The sequence below is a fragment of the Sus scrofa genome, chromosome 9 (genome assembly GCF_000003025.6).
Source record: "Sus scrofa isolate TJ Tabasco breed Duroc chromosome 9, Sscrofa11.1, whole genome shotgun sequence".
Classification (NCBI taxonomy): Eukaryota; Metazoa; Chordata; class Mammalia; order Artiodactyla; family Suidae; genus Sus; species Sus scrofa.
The window spans coordinates 72,079,645-72,096,656 of NC_010451.4; the positions used below are offsets into that span (position 1 = coordinate 72,079,645).

At 37.5% G+C, this 17,012-nt stretch overlaps 1 protein-coding gene and 1 long non-coding RNA gene across 2 annotated transcripts in view; one reads left to right on the forward strand and one right to left on the reverse strand.

The window, feature by feature from the left end:
- LOC102158687 overlaps positions 85-17,012 on the forward strand; it is an 81,552-nt gene continuing 64,624 nt past the window's right edge. The window contains exons 1-2 of the long non-coding RNA XR_002347031.1: positions 85-221; positions 12,569-12,655. This is a non-coding gene — a long non-coding RNA (uncharacterized LOC102158687). The remainder of the gene's footprint in view (positions 222-12,568; positions 12,656-17,012) is intronic.
- Positions 14,577-17,012, reverse strand: part of LRRD1 (leucine rich repeats and death domain containing 1) — a 48,719-nt gene continuing 46,283 nt past the window's right edge. Inside the window, exons 5-6 of the mRNA XM_021102378.1 lie at positions 15,408-15,525; positions 14,577-14,760 (exon numbers count right to left, since the gene is read on the reverse strand). Of these exons, the coding sequence (XP_020958037.1) occupies positions 14,577-14,760; positions 15,408-15,525 (302 nt within the window). The remainder of the gene's footprint in view (positions 14,761-15,407; positions 15,526-17,012) is intronic.

Genomic DNA, 17,012 nt, shown 5'->3' on the forward strand with positions numbered 1-17,012 from the left:
GGCGGGTGTCTGAAGCACCGCCCCTTGCCCGGGCGCGCGGACCCGCCACAGCCGAACCTGCTCCTGGGCTGCTTCCTGGGATTTGGGGGAGTCTCTACGTTTTATGAAAATGGAGTTTGTGAAAGACGCCGTCCAGACACTGAAAGGTGGGACATTTGATGTCAGTCCCACCTCACCCCGGGTAAAACCAGTCTGATAGATGTTCAAAAGCGCGCTTCAAGGTAACAAGTCTCGCTTGTTGAGTATTCTGCGTTATACAAAAACAGGTTTTCCGAACCAACTTTAATGTTCAAGGCCGTCGTCACCTATTTCAGGCAACATTTCCCAAGAACGACAATTATTCTAGCTTTTTAGGACCAGAAAGGTTTTTAAGCGGGAGTTAAATCCTATGATTACAGTCGAGCTGGTTTCATCCTCTCCTGTGGTTTCAAATGAACATGTATAGAAAATGACTGCCAAATGGAACCCTCCTTTTAGATGACTGTCACAGACTCCCGACCAGATTCGTTTCTTTATTTAATCAGCGTTAAGAGCTAGGTGTCGTGCTAGGCACTGAGGATTCGGCAGGGAGTGAGAAAACTCGGCAAGGCCCTCTTGGAAGAAGCGGTAATAGCTAATTGCCTGTTGTGACACCGCTGGCTGGAGATCTGACACTCAAAGTTGATGCCAAACTAAACGTAAATCTCCGCCTTGCTCCTCCTGCAGTGCCTCTCAGGAAAGGCAGCACCGCCCACAAAATTGCCCTATTCCTCTGGTCCTCATGGCTGATCAGTCGCCAGGTCCTGTAATTCCACCGCCTTAAAAGTTTTTCCAGGCGTTCCTGTTATGGTTCAGCCGATTATGAACCCGACTAGTATCCATGAGGATGTGGGTTTGACCCCTGGCCTCTTTCAGTGGGTTAAGTATAGGGCCTTGCTGAGCTTTGGTGTAGGTGGCATATGTGGCCAGAATCTCTTGATTGGTGATGTAGGTGGGCAGCTGCAGCTCTGATTGGATTCCTAGCCTGAGAACTTCCATATGCCTCAGGTGTGGCCCTAGAAAGCAAAAAAAAAAAAGTTCTCTCCATTCTTGTGCCACCTCCTTAGCTCAGGTCCTCCTCATTGCTTGTCTGCATTACTGCAGGAATGCTACCTGATCTCCACTGCCACGCTTGTCTTTATCCTCCAGACTGCTGCCATTTCTTCTATCATTAAAGCTGTGTTGTAATCATCTCTATAGGTTTCCTCTGTTACAAGATGAACTTCAGAATATAGGGGTGGTGTCTTGTTTTTATATTCTGCATACCTACCATAGCAGTTCACCAAGTGTGGTTTCACAATCCTGGGATCTCCAGGACCCTTTCAGAGAGTCTGCAAACTCAAAGCTGTTTATAATAATGCTGTTATTTGGAGTTGCCACTGGTGCAATCGGTCAGGGATCAGTTGTTGTCTCCACAGCTTCTCTCTTTTGTGCAGTTTCCATCCCTGAGGTCCAGGGCAGTGGGTTAAAGATACACTTGCCACAACTCTGGTGTAGGCCGCAGTGGTGGCTCAGATTCGACCCCCTAGCCAGGGAATTTCCATGTGCTTCAGGTATGGGAGTGGAGGGGAGGGGGCAACCAACTATTACTGGGTTCTTTACTGCTAGTTTTTGCAGTGATAGTGTCAGATCAATAGTAAATAAAACTTCTGGGGCCTTAGCACAAATCATTGACAAGTCGCACCAAACTGTAGTAGTCATTATTCTCAGTCATGTACTTGCAATCAAAAAAATTGCCCATTTCATTTAAGAATGTCCTTGATGAAATTGCGAGCATTACTTTTATTAAAGTTTAGGTATTGAGTGCATGTATTTTTAACTAGCCGCTGTTTTCACAGAATAGCATTTTTGCTTGAAAGAACAAGTGACAAACTTTGGTCATTCAGATGTGGGATTTTGACAGATTTTTTTGGAGGGGAGGGGGTCTTTTTACGGCTGCACCTGCAGCATATGGAAGTTCCAAGGTTAGGGGTAGAATTGGAGCTGCAGCTGCCAGCCACAGCCTCAGCAAGGCGGGATCCAAGCTGTGTCTGCAGCCTGCTCCGTAGCTCATGGCAATGCCTGATTCCTGACCTAAGCGAGGTCAGGAATCCAATCCCCATCCTCATGGATACTAGTCAGATTCATTTCTGCTGCGCCACAACGGGAGCTCCCCCAAATATTTTCTTGAAGTCAGCCCCAAAGTTAGCCTCTCCTTTCAGGGAAAACCACTGGCAGTATTTGTTGTCACTGATAAAATTAAAGCTTTAAAATAAAAACTAAAGATTTTAGAAATCTTATATCTACCACTGTGAACTTGACAACTTACTAATTCTGAGACTTTTCTACAGAGGAAAATGTGTTAACAAGTAGAGTTTGTAGATTAAAATGTGTCAATATACTGAGTCTTTTCATAATTAGAGGAGACAGTATCTTCAAATGACCAGTGCATGATGTTACAAAATCATGTGTGCGTGAAACATCCAAAGTACAATTTAGACCAGTCCATTTTCGTATAACAGAATACAGAGAGTTCATTGATATAGTTTCAGATTCTACATTACAACTAACTTTTAAGATACAACCGCTTGTGAAGAATATCTGTGATTATCTGGGAAAGTTAGTAAAATATTCCTCACTTTCCAACTATTCATCTGTGTGAAGCCATGTTATCTTAATGTACTTCAATCAAAGCAATATAGATAGATTACACAATAGATTGAATAATGAAGCACATGTGAAAATTTAGCTCCCTTCTACTAAGCCAGGCATTAATGAGATTGGCAAAAATCTAAAACACTGCCACCTTTTTGTTTTTGAAAATATACCTGTGTTCATAAAAATGCATTATGTTAACATGGTATTGTTATTTCTAATAAATTAACATTTTCATTTCTCTAATTGTAGTACCATAAATTTTTATAGATATAACCCATATTTTCTAAAGTTCTTTAGAGTTCTTAATAATTTTTAAGATTGTGAAAAGAGTACTGAGACCAAAAAGTTTGAAAACTGCTGACCTAGGATACAATATGTGTGAGATTTTCAATTTTTGTTCTCTGTGGAACCAGTTCCATACCACCAGTACTACTTCCTTGTGAGATCATTTTAAAGAAAAATCTATTATTCATTAAAACTTGAAGGTAGTTCCATTATGTAACCACAGTTATTGTTATTTTAATATGAGTTTTCCAAGGTGATGTTTCAGAAGCACAACAAAATGAAAAGGGAGATTTTTGGTTTACCATGGATTCACCCCTATTATGTTATTAGTTGAGTGTGGTAATTCAGCTTTTTCCTGTGCTGCCCAAACTTGTCATCAGACCACTCTCTTGATATTGTTGAAATTAAACTTGATTCCTTATTGTAACCAAAGAATGTACAGAAATGCTGAGTGGTAAATGAAATGTCTGTGATCAAAGTTTCTTTCTTTAAATATTTTTAATGTTTATTTAAAAAATAAGATGCTTGAATGAAAATAATCTAGGATAATTTCTTAAAACTTTTTTTCCCTTTCCGTAATCTTCTGTTTATGTATTTTGGAGGGGGAGGAGGATTGTATTAAGATGACCCCTGAATTAGTATAGATTGCACCATTTTTCCAAACAGCTCTTGCCCTCTCTGCTCAGCCTTGAGCCTCTCCTCACTTTCCCATAATTCCTTCATAAGATTGTGCTCTCTGACATAAAGGATGTTTCCCTTAAAATTTAAATTCCCTTAAAATCCCACACACTACCGACATATGACTTTACCTTTACAACTTTACTGAAGGATTATTGATAACAAAATAAACTTTAATACCCATGAGAAAAATTAAAACCAAATGCTAAATATGACTATTTCTAAAGTCAAAGGAAAAGAATAAATCAATGAACATTTCATGGGGATTGGGAGTTCTCTTCATGGACACAGCAGTATCTAGTTGTCCTGTTTAAATTTACTTCTCTGTTTCTCTGTAAAGGAGCTTTCTTTAATCCCTACTGTAAAAAAACAGCCTCCATTTAGGAAAACTCTAACTCCTACCCACAGAGATTAATTTTACCCTAGGAATCACAGCTCAACTCACACCCAAACTCCACCCCAGCCACAGTGAGGCAATTCACAGGACACAGTTCCACAAAACATTTCCATAAGTCTGAGTTTCTTAGTACAAGGCAGTTGAGCAAAACTTTCCCATTTGATATGTCTAAACTAGTGAGAAGTGAAATGTAAATCTTCATTTCTCCTATAGTTGTCTGGTAAGTTACTGGACCAAATACACACTCCAAGGACAAACATTTCTCAGCTCTGGGACAACGGAAGAGAAAGATTTTTCTAAGCATTTTCCTAAACACTTCTGGCTAAATTTACACAAACTTCCCTGCTCTTAACTGAGTTGGTCAATATACATGATTATACAGAGAGAAGTAGTTTCCCATTGTTTATACCAGCATTATTTGCAGTAGCTAAAACATGGAAGCCTCTCAAATGTTCATCAGTGGATAATGATTAAGCAAAATGTGGTATATAGATACAATGGAATATTTTTCAGTCTTAAAAAGGAAGGAAATTCTGCCCTTTCCTCGCCTGTGCTTGGTCCTTCTAAGGGAAATAAGGCAGAGCTGGAGTGAATCCCTCACTTCACTGGCCTAGCACTGCACCTTGCAGTGCCCTCATCCTTAGCATTCCCAGCAGAATGCTTAGGAGTATATGGACACTCATGGAGGAGTGTCTTTCAACAGTGCTCGCCTTCCTTTATATAGCTTCCTGTTATGGATTGAATGTTTATGTTGAAGTTCCAACCCCAATGTGACTATTTGCAGATAAAGCCTGTGAGGAGGTGATAATGGTTAAATAAGATCATAAGGGTGGGGCCCTAATCTGTTAGTGCCATGTCCTTATAAGAAAATGAAGAGATAGAGCTTGCTCTTGCCATCACTTGAGGACATAGTGTAAGGCAGCTAGCCACAGGCCAGGAAAAGAGCTCTTACTAGGAACCAAATCAGCCAGCATCTTGATCTTGGACTTCCCAGTATCTAGAAGCATGAGAAATAAATTGCTATTGTTACTCCCCATCTGTAATACTTTGTTATGGCAGCCCATGTTAACTAATATACTTCTTATCAGGACAATTGTTCGGGACAGTTCTCATCTACCCCAAGCAACCTGTTCTGGCATCATGATTTGTTGTATTCCTTCTGTGTGCTCTTCCCCCCCCCCGCCCCACTGTACAGCTTGGGGACCAAGTTACGCATACATGTATACATACTTTTTCCTTCCATTATTGTGTTGCAATGTAAGTATCTGGACATAGTTCTCAATGCTACACAGCAGAATCTTACTGTAAATCCATTCCAAGAGTAATAGTTTGATCCGTTAACCCCAGGTTCCCTATCCCTCCCTCCATCTCCCCCCGGGCAGCCACAAGTCTATTCTCCAAGTCTATGATTTTCTTTTCTGTGGAAACGTTCAAAAAATATGGAACGCTTGGGAGTTCCCGTCATGGCTCAGCGGTTAAGGAATCTGCCTAGGAAGCATGAGGTTGCGGGTTCAATCCCTTGCCTTGCTCAGAGGGTTAAGGATCCGACATTGCTGTGAGCTGTGTTGTAGGTCTCAGACTCTGCTCAGATTAGACCCCAAGCCTGGGAACCTCCATATGCCTCGGGTGTGGCCTTAGAGAAAGACAAAAAAAAAAAAAAAAGAAAAAATTTGGAGTTCCCGTTGTGGTGCAGTGGTTAATGAATCCGACTAGGAACCATGAGGTTTCTTCAGGTTCGATCCCTGGCCTCGCTGAGTGGGTTGGGGATCTGGCGTTGCTGTGAGTTATGGTGTAGGTCACAGACGCGGCTTGGATCCTGCGTTGCAGTGGCTCTGGTGTAGGCCAGCGGCTACAGCTCCAAGTAGACCGCTAGCCTGGGAACCTCCTCCATATGCTGCGGGAAGCAGCCCTAGAAAAGGCAAAAATACAAACAACAACAACAACAAAAAAAACGAATTTGGTTGTCATCCTTGCGCAGGGGCCATGCTAATCTCTGTATCATTCCAATTTTAGTATATGTGCTGCCGAAGCAAGCACTCTGTGTTCTCTAAATGCTTTCTTTTTATCTCAATTCTAACACTTGTCACAATGGGTATTCATTCAATCACTTAAATAGTAAAATAATACTTATTGAGCTCTTTCTATATACCAAAACATTCATCTTGGTACTAGGTACACAGTGCAAATAAAAAGACAGTCTTTCTTCTCATGGAGCTAATAAATATGTAAGTGCAAGATAAGCAGGGCAGTTTGAGAAAGACTTGGGGGAAAAGGAGCTATTTTTAATGTGGAAGTCCAGGAAGGTTTAATTAAGGAAGTGACATTAGAACTGAGATCTGGATAGTGAAAAGGAAAATCCATGAGAGAATCAAAAGGAAGAGTGTTCTAGGCAGAAGGAACAAGTGTAAAGACCCTGGGTCAGGAATGGGCAAATTAGCTAGTTCAAAAAACTGAATAGGTAGCAAATGTGACTGAGCAAGGTGGATTGAGAGAAAGGTCAGTGGTGTAGCCACAGAATCACATATAGAGCTTTTTGCTATGATGTATGTGATTTAACTTAAATTTAAAATATTTCAACACAGCATTGTCACATTATGTTTTAGTATACATGTGGGCAATTGCTACAATATGGAATTTAATTATCAGTGCAGTCAGCTAGAATTTGAATCAGGAAGGCCATACTCCAGAGTCAGCTACTAAAAGCTAGGTACCAAAGGCTTTGCTAACTTATATAGGGAATATGAGAAATGTGTTTTCATTGGTAACATAGTATGTAAATATAGATTAAATATATCACTTTTTTTTTTTTTTGTCTTTTGTCCTTTTTAGGGCCACACCCTCGGCATATGGAGGTTCCCAGGCTAGGGGTCTAATTGGAGCTGTAGCCACCAACCTTTGCCAGAGCCACAGCAACGCGGGATCTGAGCCTCATCTGCAACCTACACCACAGCTCACAGCAACACCGGATCCCTAACCCACTGAGCAAGGCTAGGGATCGAACATGCAACCTCACAGTCCCTAGTCAGATTCATTTCCACTGAGCCACAATGGGAACTCCACATAGATTAAATATATCACATTTTAGAAATGGGTTTTTAATTGTAGAAAATATAAATGCATACACACACACACACACACACACATATCACTGGCTAAAATATTTTAGGGATACTCCTGAATATACAAATTCTATCCAAAAACCCTATTTAAAAAAATAAGCAAAAGATTTGACATTTCTTAAATATGTATAAATAGCCAATAAGCACATGAAAAGATGTTTAACATCACTAATCATTAGGTAAATGTGAACCAAGACCACAGTGAAATACCACCTCATATCCATTAGGATGGTTGTTATCAAAAGAACTGACGGAGTTCCCGTCATGGCGCAGTGGTTAACGAATCCAACTAGGAACCATGAGGTTGCGGGTTCGGTCCCTGCCCTTGCTCAGTGGGTTAACGATCCGGCGTTGCCGTGAGCTGTGGTGTAGGTTGCAGACGCGGCTCGGATCCTGCGTTGCTGTGGCTCTGGCGTAGGCCGGTGGCTGCAGCTCCGATTCAACCCCTAGCCTGGGAACCTCCATATGCCGCGTGAGCGGCCCAAGAAATAGCAACAACAACAACAAAAAACAACAACAGAAAAAAGACAAAAAAAAAAAAAAAGAAAATTATACATGCATGCTAGCCACTATGCTTTGGGGTATGTGTTCTATAAAGGATAGGGGATAGCTGGAAGCAAACACAAACACCTACCTGACTTTTGAAAAGCTGTGGAAACGTGATGAAAGCATTGTGCCAGCCTGACTTTGAGGAGGCTTAATCACCTCCTCTGTGTTGTTTATGTTAAAGATAAGATTAAATGAAGGAAGGAAGAATGTTGCCATAATTGAGGCTAGAATGCATAGCATTAGTGGAAAAGAGAATAATGTGGAAAAGTTAAAGTATCAGCATCATCCACAAGCAGAGCCGTTGCCTAGGGGTACAATAAGATTATTTTCTGAGAGACTATCAGCAAGAATACAAAAATTAATAGAGATTTTGACAGAGGACACAAATTTGCAAAGCAAGGACATTAAGATTTACACAAGGCTCTAGTTACAAACTATAAAAAAATTAATTTGCTCAAGACAAGGAAAAGTAGGATAGAGATTACTCAGAAGAGACCTAAAGAAGAGGGTATATTTAGGACCTTAAGCAGTCACTACTATATGGGAGACTGAGAAGAAACATAAACTAAGGGTCTCAAAATAAAGGAAAAAAAAAAAAAAGAAAAAGAAAACTTCAACTAAGTCATCCTGCTCTTTGGTTCTTGCAGAAGGCACTGGCCCAAAGCCAATATTATTATAATTTTTTAAGCAAAGTGATGGAAAAGCATTCTAGGAATAATGTATGAAGAAACTAGGAGTTCTGCTTCTATTCAGGATGAAGAAAATCACATGAGAATATTGCCCCATCTTAAATCCAAACTCCAGAGGAAAAAATTTCTAAAGTCATAACCTTCTTTGGAAACTGTTAGAGAGCTGTGGTTGCAAGATAACTAGGCAGCCTGAATGTAGTACAAAAAACTCCTCTGAGGAGAGATGGGATTCTTGAACCTTTTTAGTTTTGGGAGAGCCAAGAACAATTGAGTGGTTACCTAGAGAAGCATATAAGAACTAATGTGCTAACATTATTAAAATGCATTCCTGAAGGCCAAGCTATTTTTGGTCAAATATACAGAAAATTCATCATGAGAAAATTTGAATTAAAATAAATATTTAAGCTCTTTAGGCAGGAGCTCTTTAGGCAGGAGAAAAATGATTCCAGATAGATGGTAGAAATGTAGAAAGGAATGTACACTGAGAAACATAAACTGGTATATATGAATATATTTATTGACTTAATTATAAAGTTAACCAGTTTCATATACAGAATTAAATGCATAATAACAACACAACAACTGAAAAAGGGAGAACATGCATTAAGGAGTTTTAGATCTTTGCATTATACAGAAATTGGTAAAAAATAACAGTGTGTATTTTGCTATCCATATAGTTTTGCTATCCATTAGTTGTGATGTCTAACATAATGTCTAAAAGAATAGCAAAAAAATTTAATAGAAAAAATGATCAAATTAAAACAGATCAAGAGAATAAACACAAAACAGATGATAAAACATATAGCAAGATGGTAGATATAAAACTAAATATATTGGGTGATAGTGAAAATGCAGTCAAAAGTTCCTAAAATTCTCCCCTCCAAAACAAAATGTCAAATCAATTTTTTCAGAATTTTGAAAGCTAACTAAAGCCTGTCAGCAATCCATGGAGCATTTATTAAAGAAATGCAGCTGTATATGTAACACCTAAAGCACAAGCAACAAAAAAGTAGATAAATTGGACTTAATCAAAATCAAAAACTTTTATACTTCAAAGGACACCAAGAAAATGAAAAAGCGGCCCTCAGAATGGGAGAAAAATTTTGTAAATCATACATTTGAAAAAAGACTTTTATCTAGACTATAAAAAGAGCTATTACAACTCAGTATAGAAGACAAGTATAACTCAGTTAAAAATAGGCAAAGGATATGAATAGATAAGTCTCCAAAGAAAATATATGAATGGCCAATAAGCACATGAAAAGATGCTCCTTAACCATGAGGCAACTGCAAATCAAAATCATGATGAGATACCACGTCACACTGGGATGTATATAGTAAAAAACAAATTTTTAATGAAAATAAGTATTGGAGAAAATGTGGAAAGATTGAAACTTTTATATATTGCTGATGAGAATAGAAATTGAACCACGGTGGAAAACCGTTTGATGGTGCCTCAAAAAGCATAGTTCTATCATATGATCCAGCAATTCTACTTCTAGTTATATACCCCAAATAATTTTTTAAAAGATGTTTAAACAAAAACTTGTAAGTTAATGTTCATAGCAACTAAAATGTGGAGGCTACCCAAATTTCCATCAACTGATGGATAAGCATAATGGATATATTTATACAATGGAATATTATTTAATCATAAAATGGGATGAATGTTGATGCATGCTCCAACAAGAGGCCATACATTATGTGATTCCATTTATATGAAACATGTAGAGTGGCAAATCCATAGAGACAGGAACAAATTATTAGTTGCCAGAAGCTAGGAAGGAGAAATGGAGAGTGACTGCTAATGGGCCTGGAGTTTCTTTGTGGAGTGATGAAAATATTCTGAAGTTAGTAGTGAAGTTTGAACAACTCACCTAACTATACACTTTAGAAGGATGAATCTTATGGTATGTGAATATATCTAAAAAAGCCACCACAAATATCAGTAATTAAATTAAATGGACTAAATACTCAAATCAAAAAGCTAAAATTGTCCTACTGTACAGCACAGAAGGGAACTGTGTATGACTGGGACACTTTGCTGTGTAACCGAACTTGAAGAAGCACTATAAATCAACTATAGTTTTTAAAAAAGCTAAAGTTGTCAGACTGATTAAAAACAAAATGTAGGAGTTCCCACTGTGGCACAGTGGGTTAAGGATTGGCATTTTCTCTGCATCAGGGATTGGACCCCTGGCCTGGAAACATCTATATGCCATGTGTGTGGCCAAAGAAAATATAACTATACAAGAAATTTTTGATGGAAAATTTTCAGGATCTAGACATCAGTTTCTAAGGTATTGATATGATATCAAGCTCATCAAAAATAAAGAAGTCCAGTTGCAAAGAGACAGATTCTGTCGTACACCAGCATAAGCACACACCTAACTACAGCATTTAATATTGCTGCTATATTAGAGATTTAATTTTCACCTGTCATAGCTGTTACGTACTTGGTCTTTCAGTTATGTTCTGCTCTAACATATGATGATTTCAAATTGCTTTTATTCTTTCATTACTAATTTTATGAATACTATTGTATAATACATGCAGAACTTGATAATTAAGGAAGTGGATTCTCATAGCTATCATTTTATAGACATTTTTGTAATTACATTGCAAATTTTATCATTGTTCCAACATTTGATTTTAGGGGGAGGGGAGTGGATATGATCTGGGCTAAGTCTTAGGGAAGATGTGTGGAAATTTGTCAGGAGAGGTAGCTTCTCAAAGAAAAGGAGAACATGTTCTCTGTAGAAAGAACAGTAAATGCAGAAGAGAGAGTGAGCGTTCATAGCATATTTGAAGAGTTTGAATACCTTAGCTTGATTGGAGACTAGCAAGGGAAAGAATAATTTAGGCTATAAAAGAAATACTTTAAAATTTTGATCATGAAGTTGCTATGATTAGATCTATGGTTTTAAAAAGATAAATCTGGCAGCAATATACAGAGTGGTTTGGATGAGTCCATAGAATAGGACATTTGTTTAAAAGGTTATTCTAGCAGTTTGGCAAGAGATGATGAGAACTGGGTAGGTACAATGAAAGTGCTTTCACTGTTGATGTTATCTTGCTTTCTTCTTTTTTTTCTCTTTCTCTAACTTCAGACAAAAGTTTCATCTAAAGAATTATCAGGTCTTTATGTCTTTATCTCTGAAGGAAGGGTAGAGAAGCTGGCTTATATCACTTAATTATTCTAGGTCTTAATTTTCTTATTTGTAAAATGATAGACCATTTCTAAGATCCTTCCCATTTTAATGTTCTATGGAAATATCTTGCCATCAGTTGAGAACATTAATAATAGCTGTTCATAAGCTGATATAAATCCTTAGATTCTCTTATCCATAGTGGAAGAAGTTTAAAAATACAGGAGGATTGGAGACATAAGTGTTATGGTTGTGAACCAAAATTCATGTTACACTTCTAAAACAACCAAGAACATGATAAAATGTACAGTGTTTAAATCCAACCTGAAGAACTAAGTCCTTTATTTAATTTAGTCTCACATCACAAAGTTTACTGCATCTTTCAAGTAGAAAATTATTTTATAAAGTCAACAAAAAACTGTACTGTGTCTAGAATATTTTCAACCACTCGTATTAGGTCTTCATCCATTCAAAATTGTGGAAACCCAGGTCATACCAGCTTAAGTGAGTGAAAAGTGGAATGTACCATTAATTTCAGATGTGGCTGGTATGATAATTTTGTGTCAGCTTGACTAAAGGAAACCCCAGATAGCTGATGAAACCCCGTAAGTGTGTTATCTGTAAGATGTTTCTAGAAAAGATTAGCATTTGATTCAGTAGTCTGAATAAAAGGTAAACTCGCAGCAGTCTAGCAGGTATCACCCAAACCATTGGGGCCAAATGGTCCAAAAAGGCCAAGCAGATTCTTTTTGAGATGAGATATCCATCTCCTCTGCCATTGGACACTGGTGGTTCTGGTTCTTAGGCCTCTGGCCTTGGACTCAATTAATCCACCAGCTTTTCTGGTTCTATGGTTTGCAGATGGCAAATCGTGCAAATCCTCATTTTCCGTAACTGTGTAGACCAATCTCTGTAGTAAATATCCTCCTATATATCTATATTTATGTGTGTATATATATGTACACACACATACCCTGTTGGCTCTGTTTCTCTGGAGAACCTTGACTAGCTGGATTTTTCTCTCTCTCTCTCTCTCTCTCTCTCCAGCTCTCAGACAGACTACCATAATCTGTGTATGACAGACCAAGATTCCAAGATTCATAACCTACCAGCATAAAGAGTGCATCTTGCCTGGTAACTACTGAGAAGTCCAAGTGAAATTGCTTTTTGCTTTTTAAAAATCAAAGTATAGTTGAGTTATAATGTTGTGCTATTTTCTGCTGTACAGCACAGTGACCCAGTTACCATCTTTTTAAAAAAATTTTAGCTTCCATCATGGTCTGCCCCAGGAGATTGGATATAGTTCCCTGTGCTATACAGTAGGACCTTGTTGTTTTTCCATTCCACATGTAATAGTTTGCATCTACTAACCCCTAACTCCCACACACTTCCCTCCCTCCTTCCCCCTTGGCAACCACAAGTCTGTTCTCTATGTCTGTGTCCTGCTTTGTAGATAAGTTCATTTGTGCCATATTTAAGATTCCACATATAAGTGATATCATATGGTATTTGTCTTTCTCTTTCTGACTTATTTCACTTGGTATGATAATCTCAGTTGCATCCATTTTGCTGCAAATGGCATTATTTTGTTCTTTTTATGGCTGAGTAGTATTCCATTGTATATATGTACCACATCTTCTTAATCCATTCCTCTGTCAATGAACATTTAGGTTATTTCCATGTCTTGCCTATTTAAGTAGTGCTGCAATGAACACACGGGTGCATGTACCTTTTTGATGCATGGATATACATCTGGTATTTTGGTGCATGGATATACACCCAAGAATGGGATTTCTGGATCATATGGCAGATCTATATTTAGTTTTCTGAGGAACCTCTGTACTGTTTTCCGTAGTAGTTGTACCAATTTACATTACCACCAACAGTGTAAGGGGGTTCCCTTTTCTCCACACCCCCTCTAGCTTTTCTTATTTGTAGACTGATTAATGATGGCCATTCTGACTGGTGTGAGGTGGTACTTCATTATAGTTTTGATTTGCATTTCTCTGATAATTAGCAATGATGAGCATCTTTTCATGTGCCTACTGGCCATCTCTCTGTCTTCTTTGGAGAAATGTCTATTTAGGTCTTCTGCCCATTTTTCAATGGGGTTGTTTGTTTTGTTGTTGTTGTTTGTCTGAGTTGCTTGTATATTTTGGAGATTAAGCCCTTGTCATTGTATCTTTTGCAAATATTTTATCCCATTCTATAGGTTGCCTCTTTGTTTTGTTTATGGTTTCCTTTGCTTTATAAAAGCCAAGTGAAATTCTTAATATCCTGACTTGAATCAAATGGTTTTCCCTGAATCAGTCCCTATAGTTATATTGGTAAAATACCTTGGTATTCATGGCTACAGGGGAAGGGGAAGAAGGTCAGCTCCACCTAAAATATGTGAAATGGGTTCCTCATGTAAAAGATGGGTTTTGACAGCAGAAGAAGGAAAGAGGCTAAATTTCCTGGTGGCATAGCATGTTAAGTGTCTGGCATTATCACTATTGTGGTATGGGTTCAGTCCCTGGCCTGGGAACTTCTGCCTGCCATGGACATGGAAAAAAAAAAAAAAAAAAAGAGGGAGAATGGCATGCATGACAAGCAAGACGAGATGGTCACTCCATCAGTCCAGACAAACTAGAGGATTACTGATGCTGGCCTGGGCTTATGTTTAACAGGGCTATCCAATTTATAATACAGTAACAGTAGGGACAGTACTTTCATTTCAGTTTCTAAGCCAGCATCTAAGAAGAAATTGCTCTGCTTTCTGACTACAATGAAAGTTACTAATGACCTTATTACCTATAAATCTTGGGTTGTATAAAAGCATATAAAATAATTTTTAAATGGAAATATTTCTTTTAAAAAATAATTATCACAATTCCAAGGCAATAGAAAAATACACAAATGGTGTCTATAATATTTTATTAGGATGGCACTAGTGTGGTAGCCATAAATTGTCATTATCTCTTAGGAATCCTTGAAAAGAGACATGGCATGCAATTCTTTTACATCTGTTTCAGTTATACAAGTGCATCATAAGCACATATTATGGAGACACTATTCAGAACTTAATTGCACGTGTAAAAAGTTTTAAAGCTGTTATTTTGTCCATAATTTCATATGCTCCAATCATAGTTAGTGCCCGAGTTAGTTGGTCTCTTAGAGCAGCAGCGGTTACTGATAAGTTATTTTCCATTTTCCACCGATCAAGTAATTGGTGAACTTTCTCCCTTAATGAAACAGTGCTGAAAATAAGTTTAAATAATTATTATTTTAATTATCAGTTAAGAACATTGTTTTAAACTACATCAGGATTGTATATAGGTTTTTAAAACCAATTTTTCAGATTGAAGTGAGGATTAAATTAACTGGTAAAGATAGTCTATATAAAAATTTAGCAGTTTGGCACATACATAGTAAATGAATGTTAATTCCATGCCATCCCTTTTTTCCTTGTAGAAAATCAACGAGTCAATTAATATTTGATTCTAAGAGAGTTTTACTCAAGATGTCAAAATAATTGCAGATTATTTACTATAAACCAGTATATTACTGCTACAGTATTACATTCTTTCTAACTTCACCTCATGACAGCTTTCTTAGTTGTCTGTCCATTTTGCTGGTGAAGAAACAGGCATGAAGAAGTTAAAGGACTTGTCCAAGGTCACAAAACTAGTTGGGATTTAAAGCCAAGCAGTCTGTCTTCAGACTACTTGCTCTAAAACTACTACTATACCCACGTAGATCTCAAATATATAATAAACCAACATCAGTCCTTTACTGCAGATTAGAGGTCATGTTAATATGAATGCTTCAAAACTATGTAATATCAATATGATATAAATCAGAACATGAGAATAAGCTTAGACCACATGTTGTCATTTATACATACCTCATTGTAGACTTATCAGTCTCTGAGATGGTCAAGTTTAATTTTTGACACAAAAATTCAAAATTTGTTTCTGTAATATTTGTGGCAACTATCTTGAAGATCTTCTCTAAGATTTTCTCTACATTTGAACATAAAAGAAAATTTAGGCCATCTCTTTTGAAAAACATACTCTATTTTGAGTTAATATTATAGCTAGATTTTTTACTTCTGTGCTCCTATAAGATGCATATGTCAAGTAAAATTGAAAAGCAAAATGCAAACCTAATGTACAAACCAGAATTTGAACCATTTGTTCCATTTATTCTAAAATCTGAATAACCCTAAAATAAATAACATAAAATGGCTATTTAAAAAGATATTATAAACAACTTCAAAGTGATCCACAAACCCTTTAATTCTTTCAGGATTTGAAATGAATTTAACTCCTTTCTTCAATTCTGGCTTTTTAATATGCTTCTTTGGGTACCATTCTGAGAAACCAAGTTTAAATTCACTATAAATATAGTGTATATATGCTTATTTTATATTCAAGTGACTTATTTAATGAATGTTGGCTTACATATAAGTAGAGGGGTTTTAGTTTTTTTTTTTTTTTTTTTTTTTTTTTTTTTGTCTTTTTGTCTTTTTGCCATTTCTTGGGCCGCTCCCGCGGCATATGGAGGTCAGGCTAGGGGTCTAATTGGAGCTGTAGCTGCCAGCCTATGCCAGAGCCACAGCAACGCGGGATCCTAGCCACATCTGCAACCTACACCACAGCTCACGGCAACGCCAGATCGTTAACCCACTGAGCAAGGGCAGGGACCGAACCCGCAACCTCATGGTTCCTAGTCAGATTCGTTAACCACTGCGCCACGACAGGAACTCCCGGGTTTTAGTTTTTTTAAAAAAAGCTTCTAGGTAATTTGAATTAAATCTATTTTTTGTTAACGAGGGTAATTTGGGAATTTTCAAGAACTAGCAATCTAATACCTCTCTGTAATCATCTCACATATGTTCTATTCTTTCTGTTATTTTTAATTTTTTAATTTTAATTTTTTCCGCTATAGTTGGTTTACAGTGTTCTGTCAATTTTCTACTGTACAACAAGATGACCCAGTCACAAATACATGTTTACATTCTTTCTTCTCACATTATCATGCTCCATCATAAGTGACTAGATATAGTTCCCATCTTTCTGTTTTTAAATTTTTATTCATACCATTGATCCCCCAGGCTAGACTGTATATTAATGATATAAATGAAAATCCAATCTCCCAAGTGAAATTTTAGTTCATTGCAGAATAAATACATCTCCCATGATGACTTCCTTTCAGTCTCTCTGGATGCCAAGCCTGCAGTATGAAGTCCCTTTGGGAATAAAGGAAGGAGATAAATGGCTTGGATGCTCTTGTTTTTGCTGACTTTGATCTGTTGCCATTGTCCACTGAACTTTACCCATAGAGGCTAGAACCATATGAATCTTCCTTCCTTAGGAACTTGAGTAACAGAATTTTAACAAGGAACTTGAGTCATGTACTTTAGAGAGCCTTTCTCTAAAGTACTATTACCTAACAGGAATACTTCATAGATCCTTAGAAACCCCTGAAAGCTTTGTTTTATAGAAAT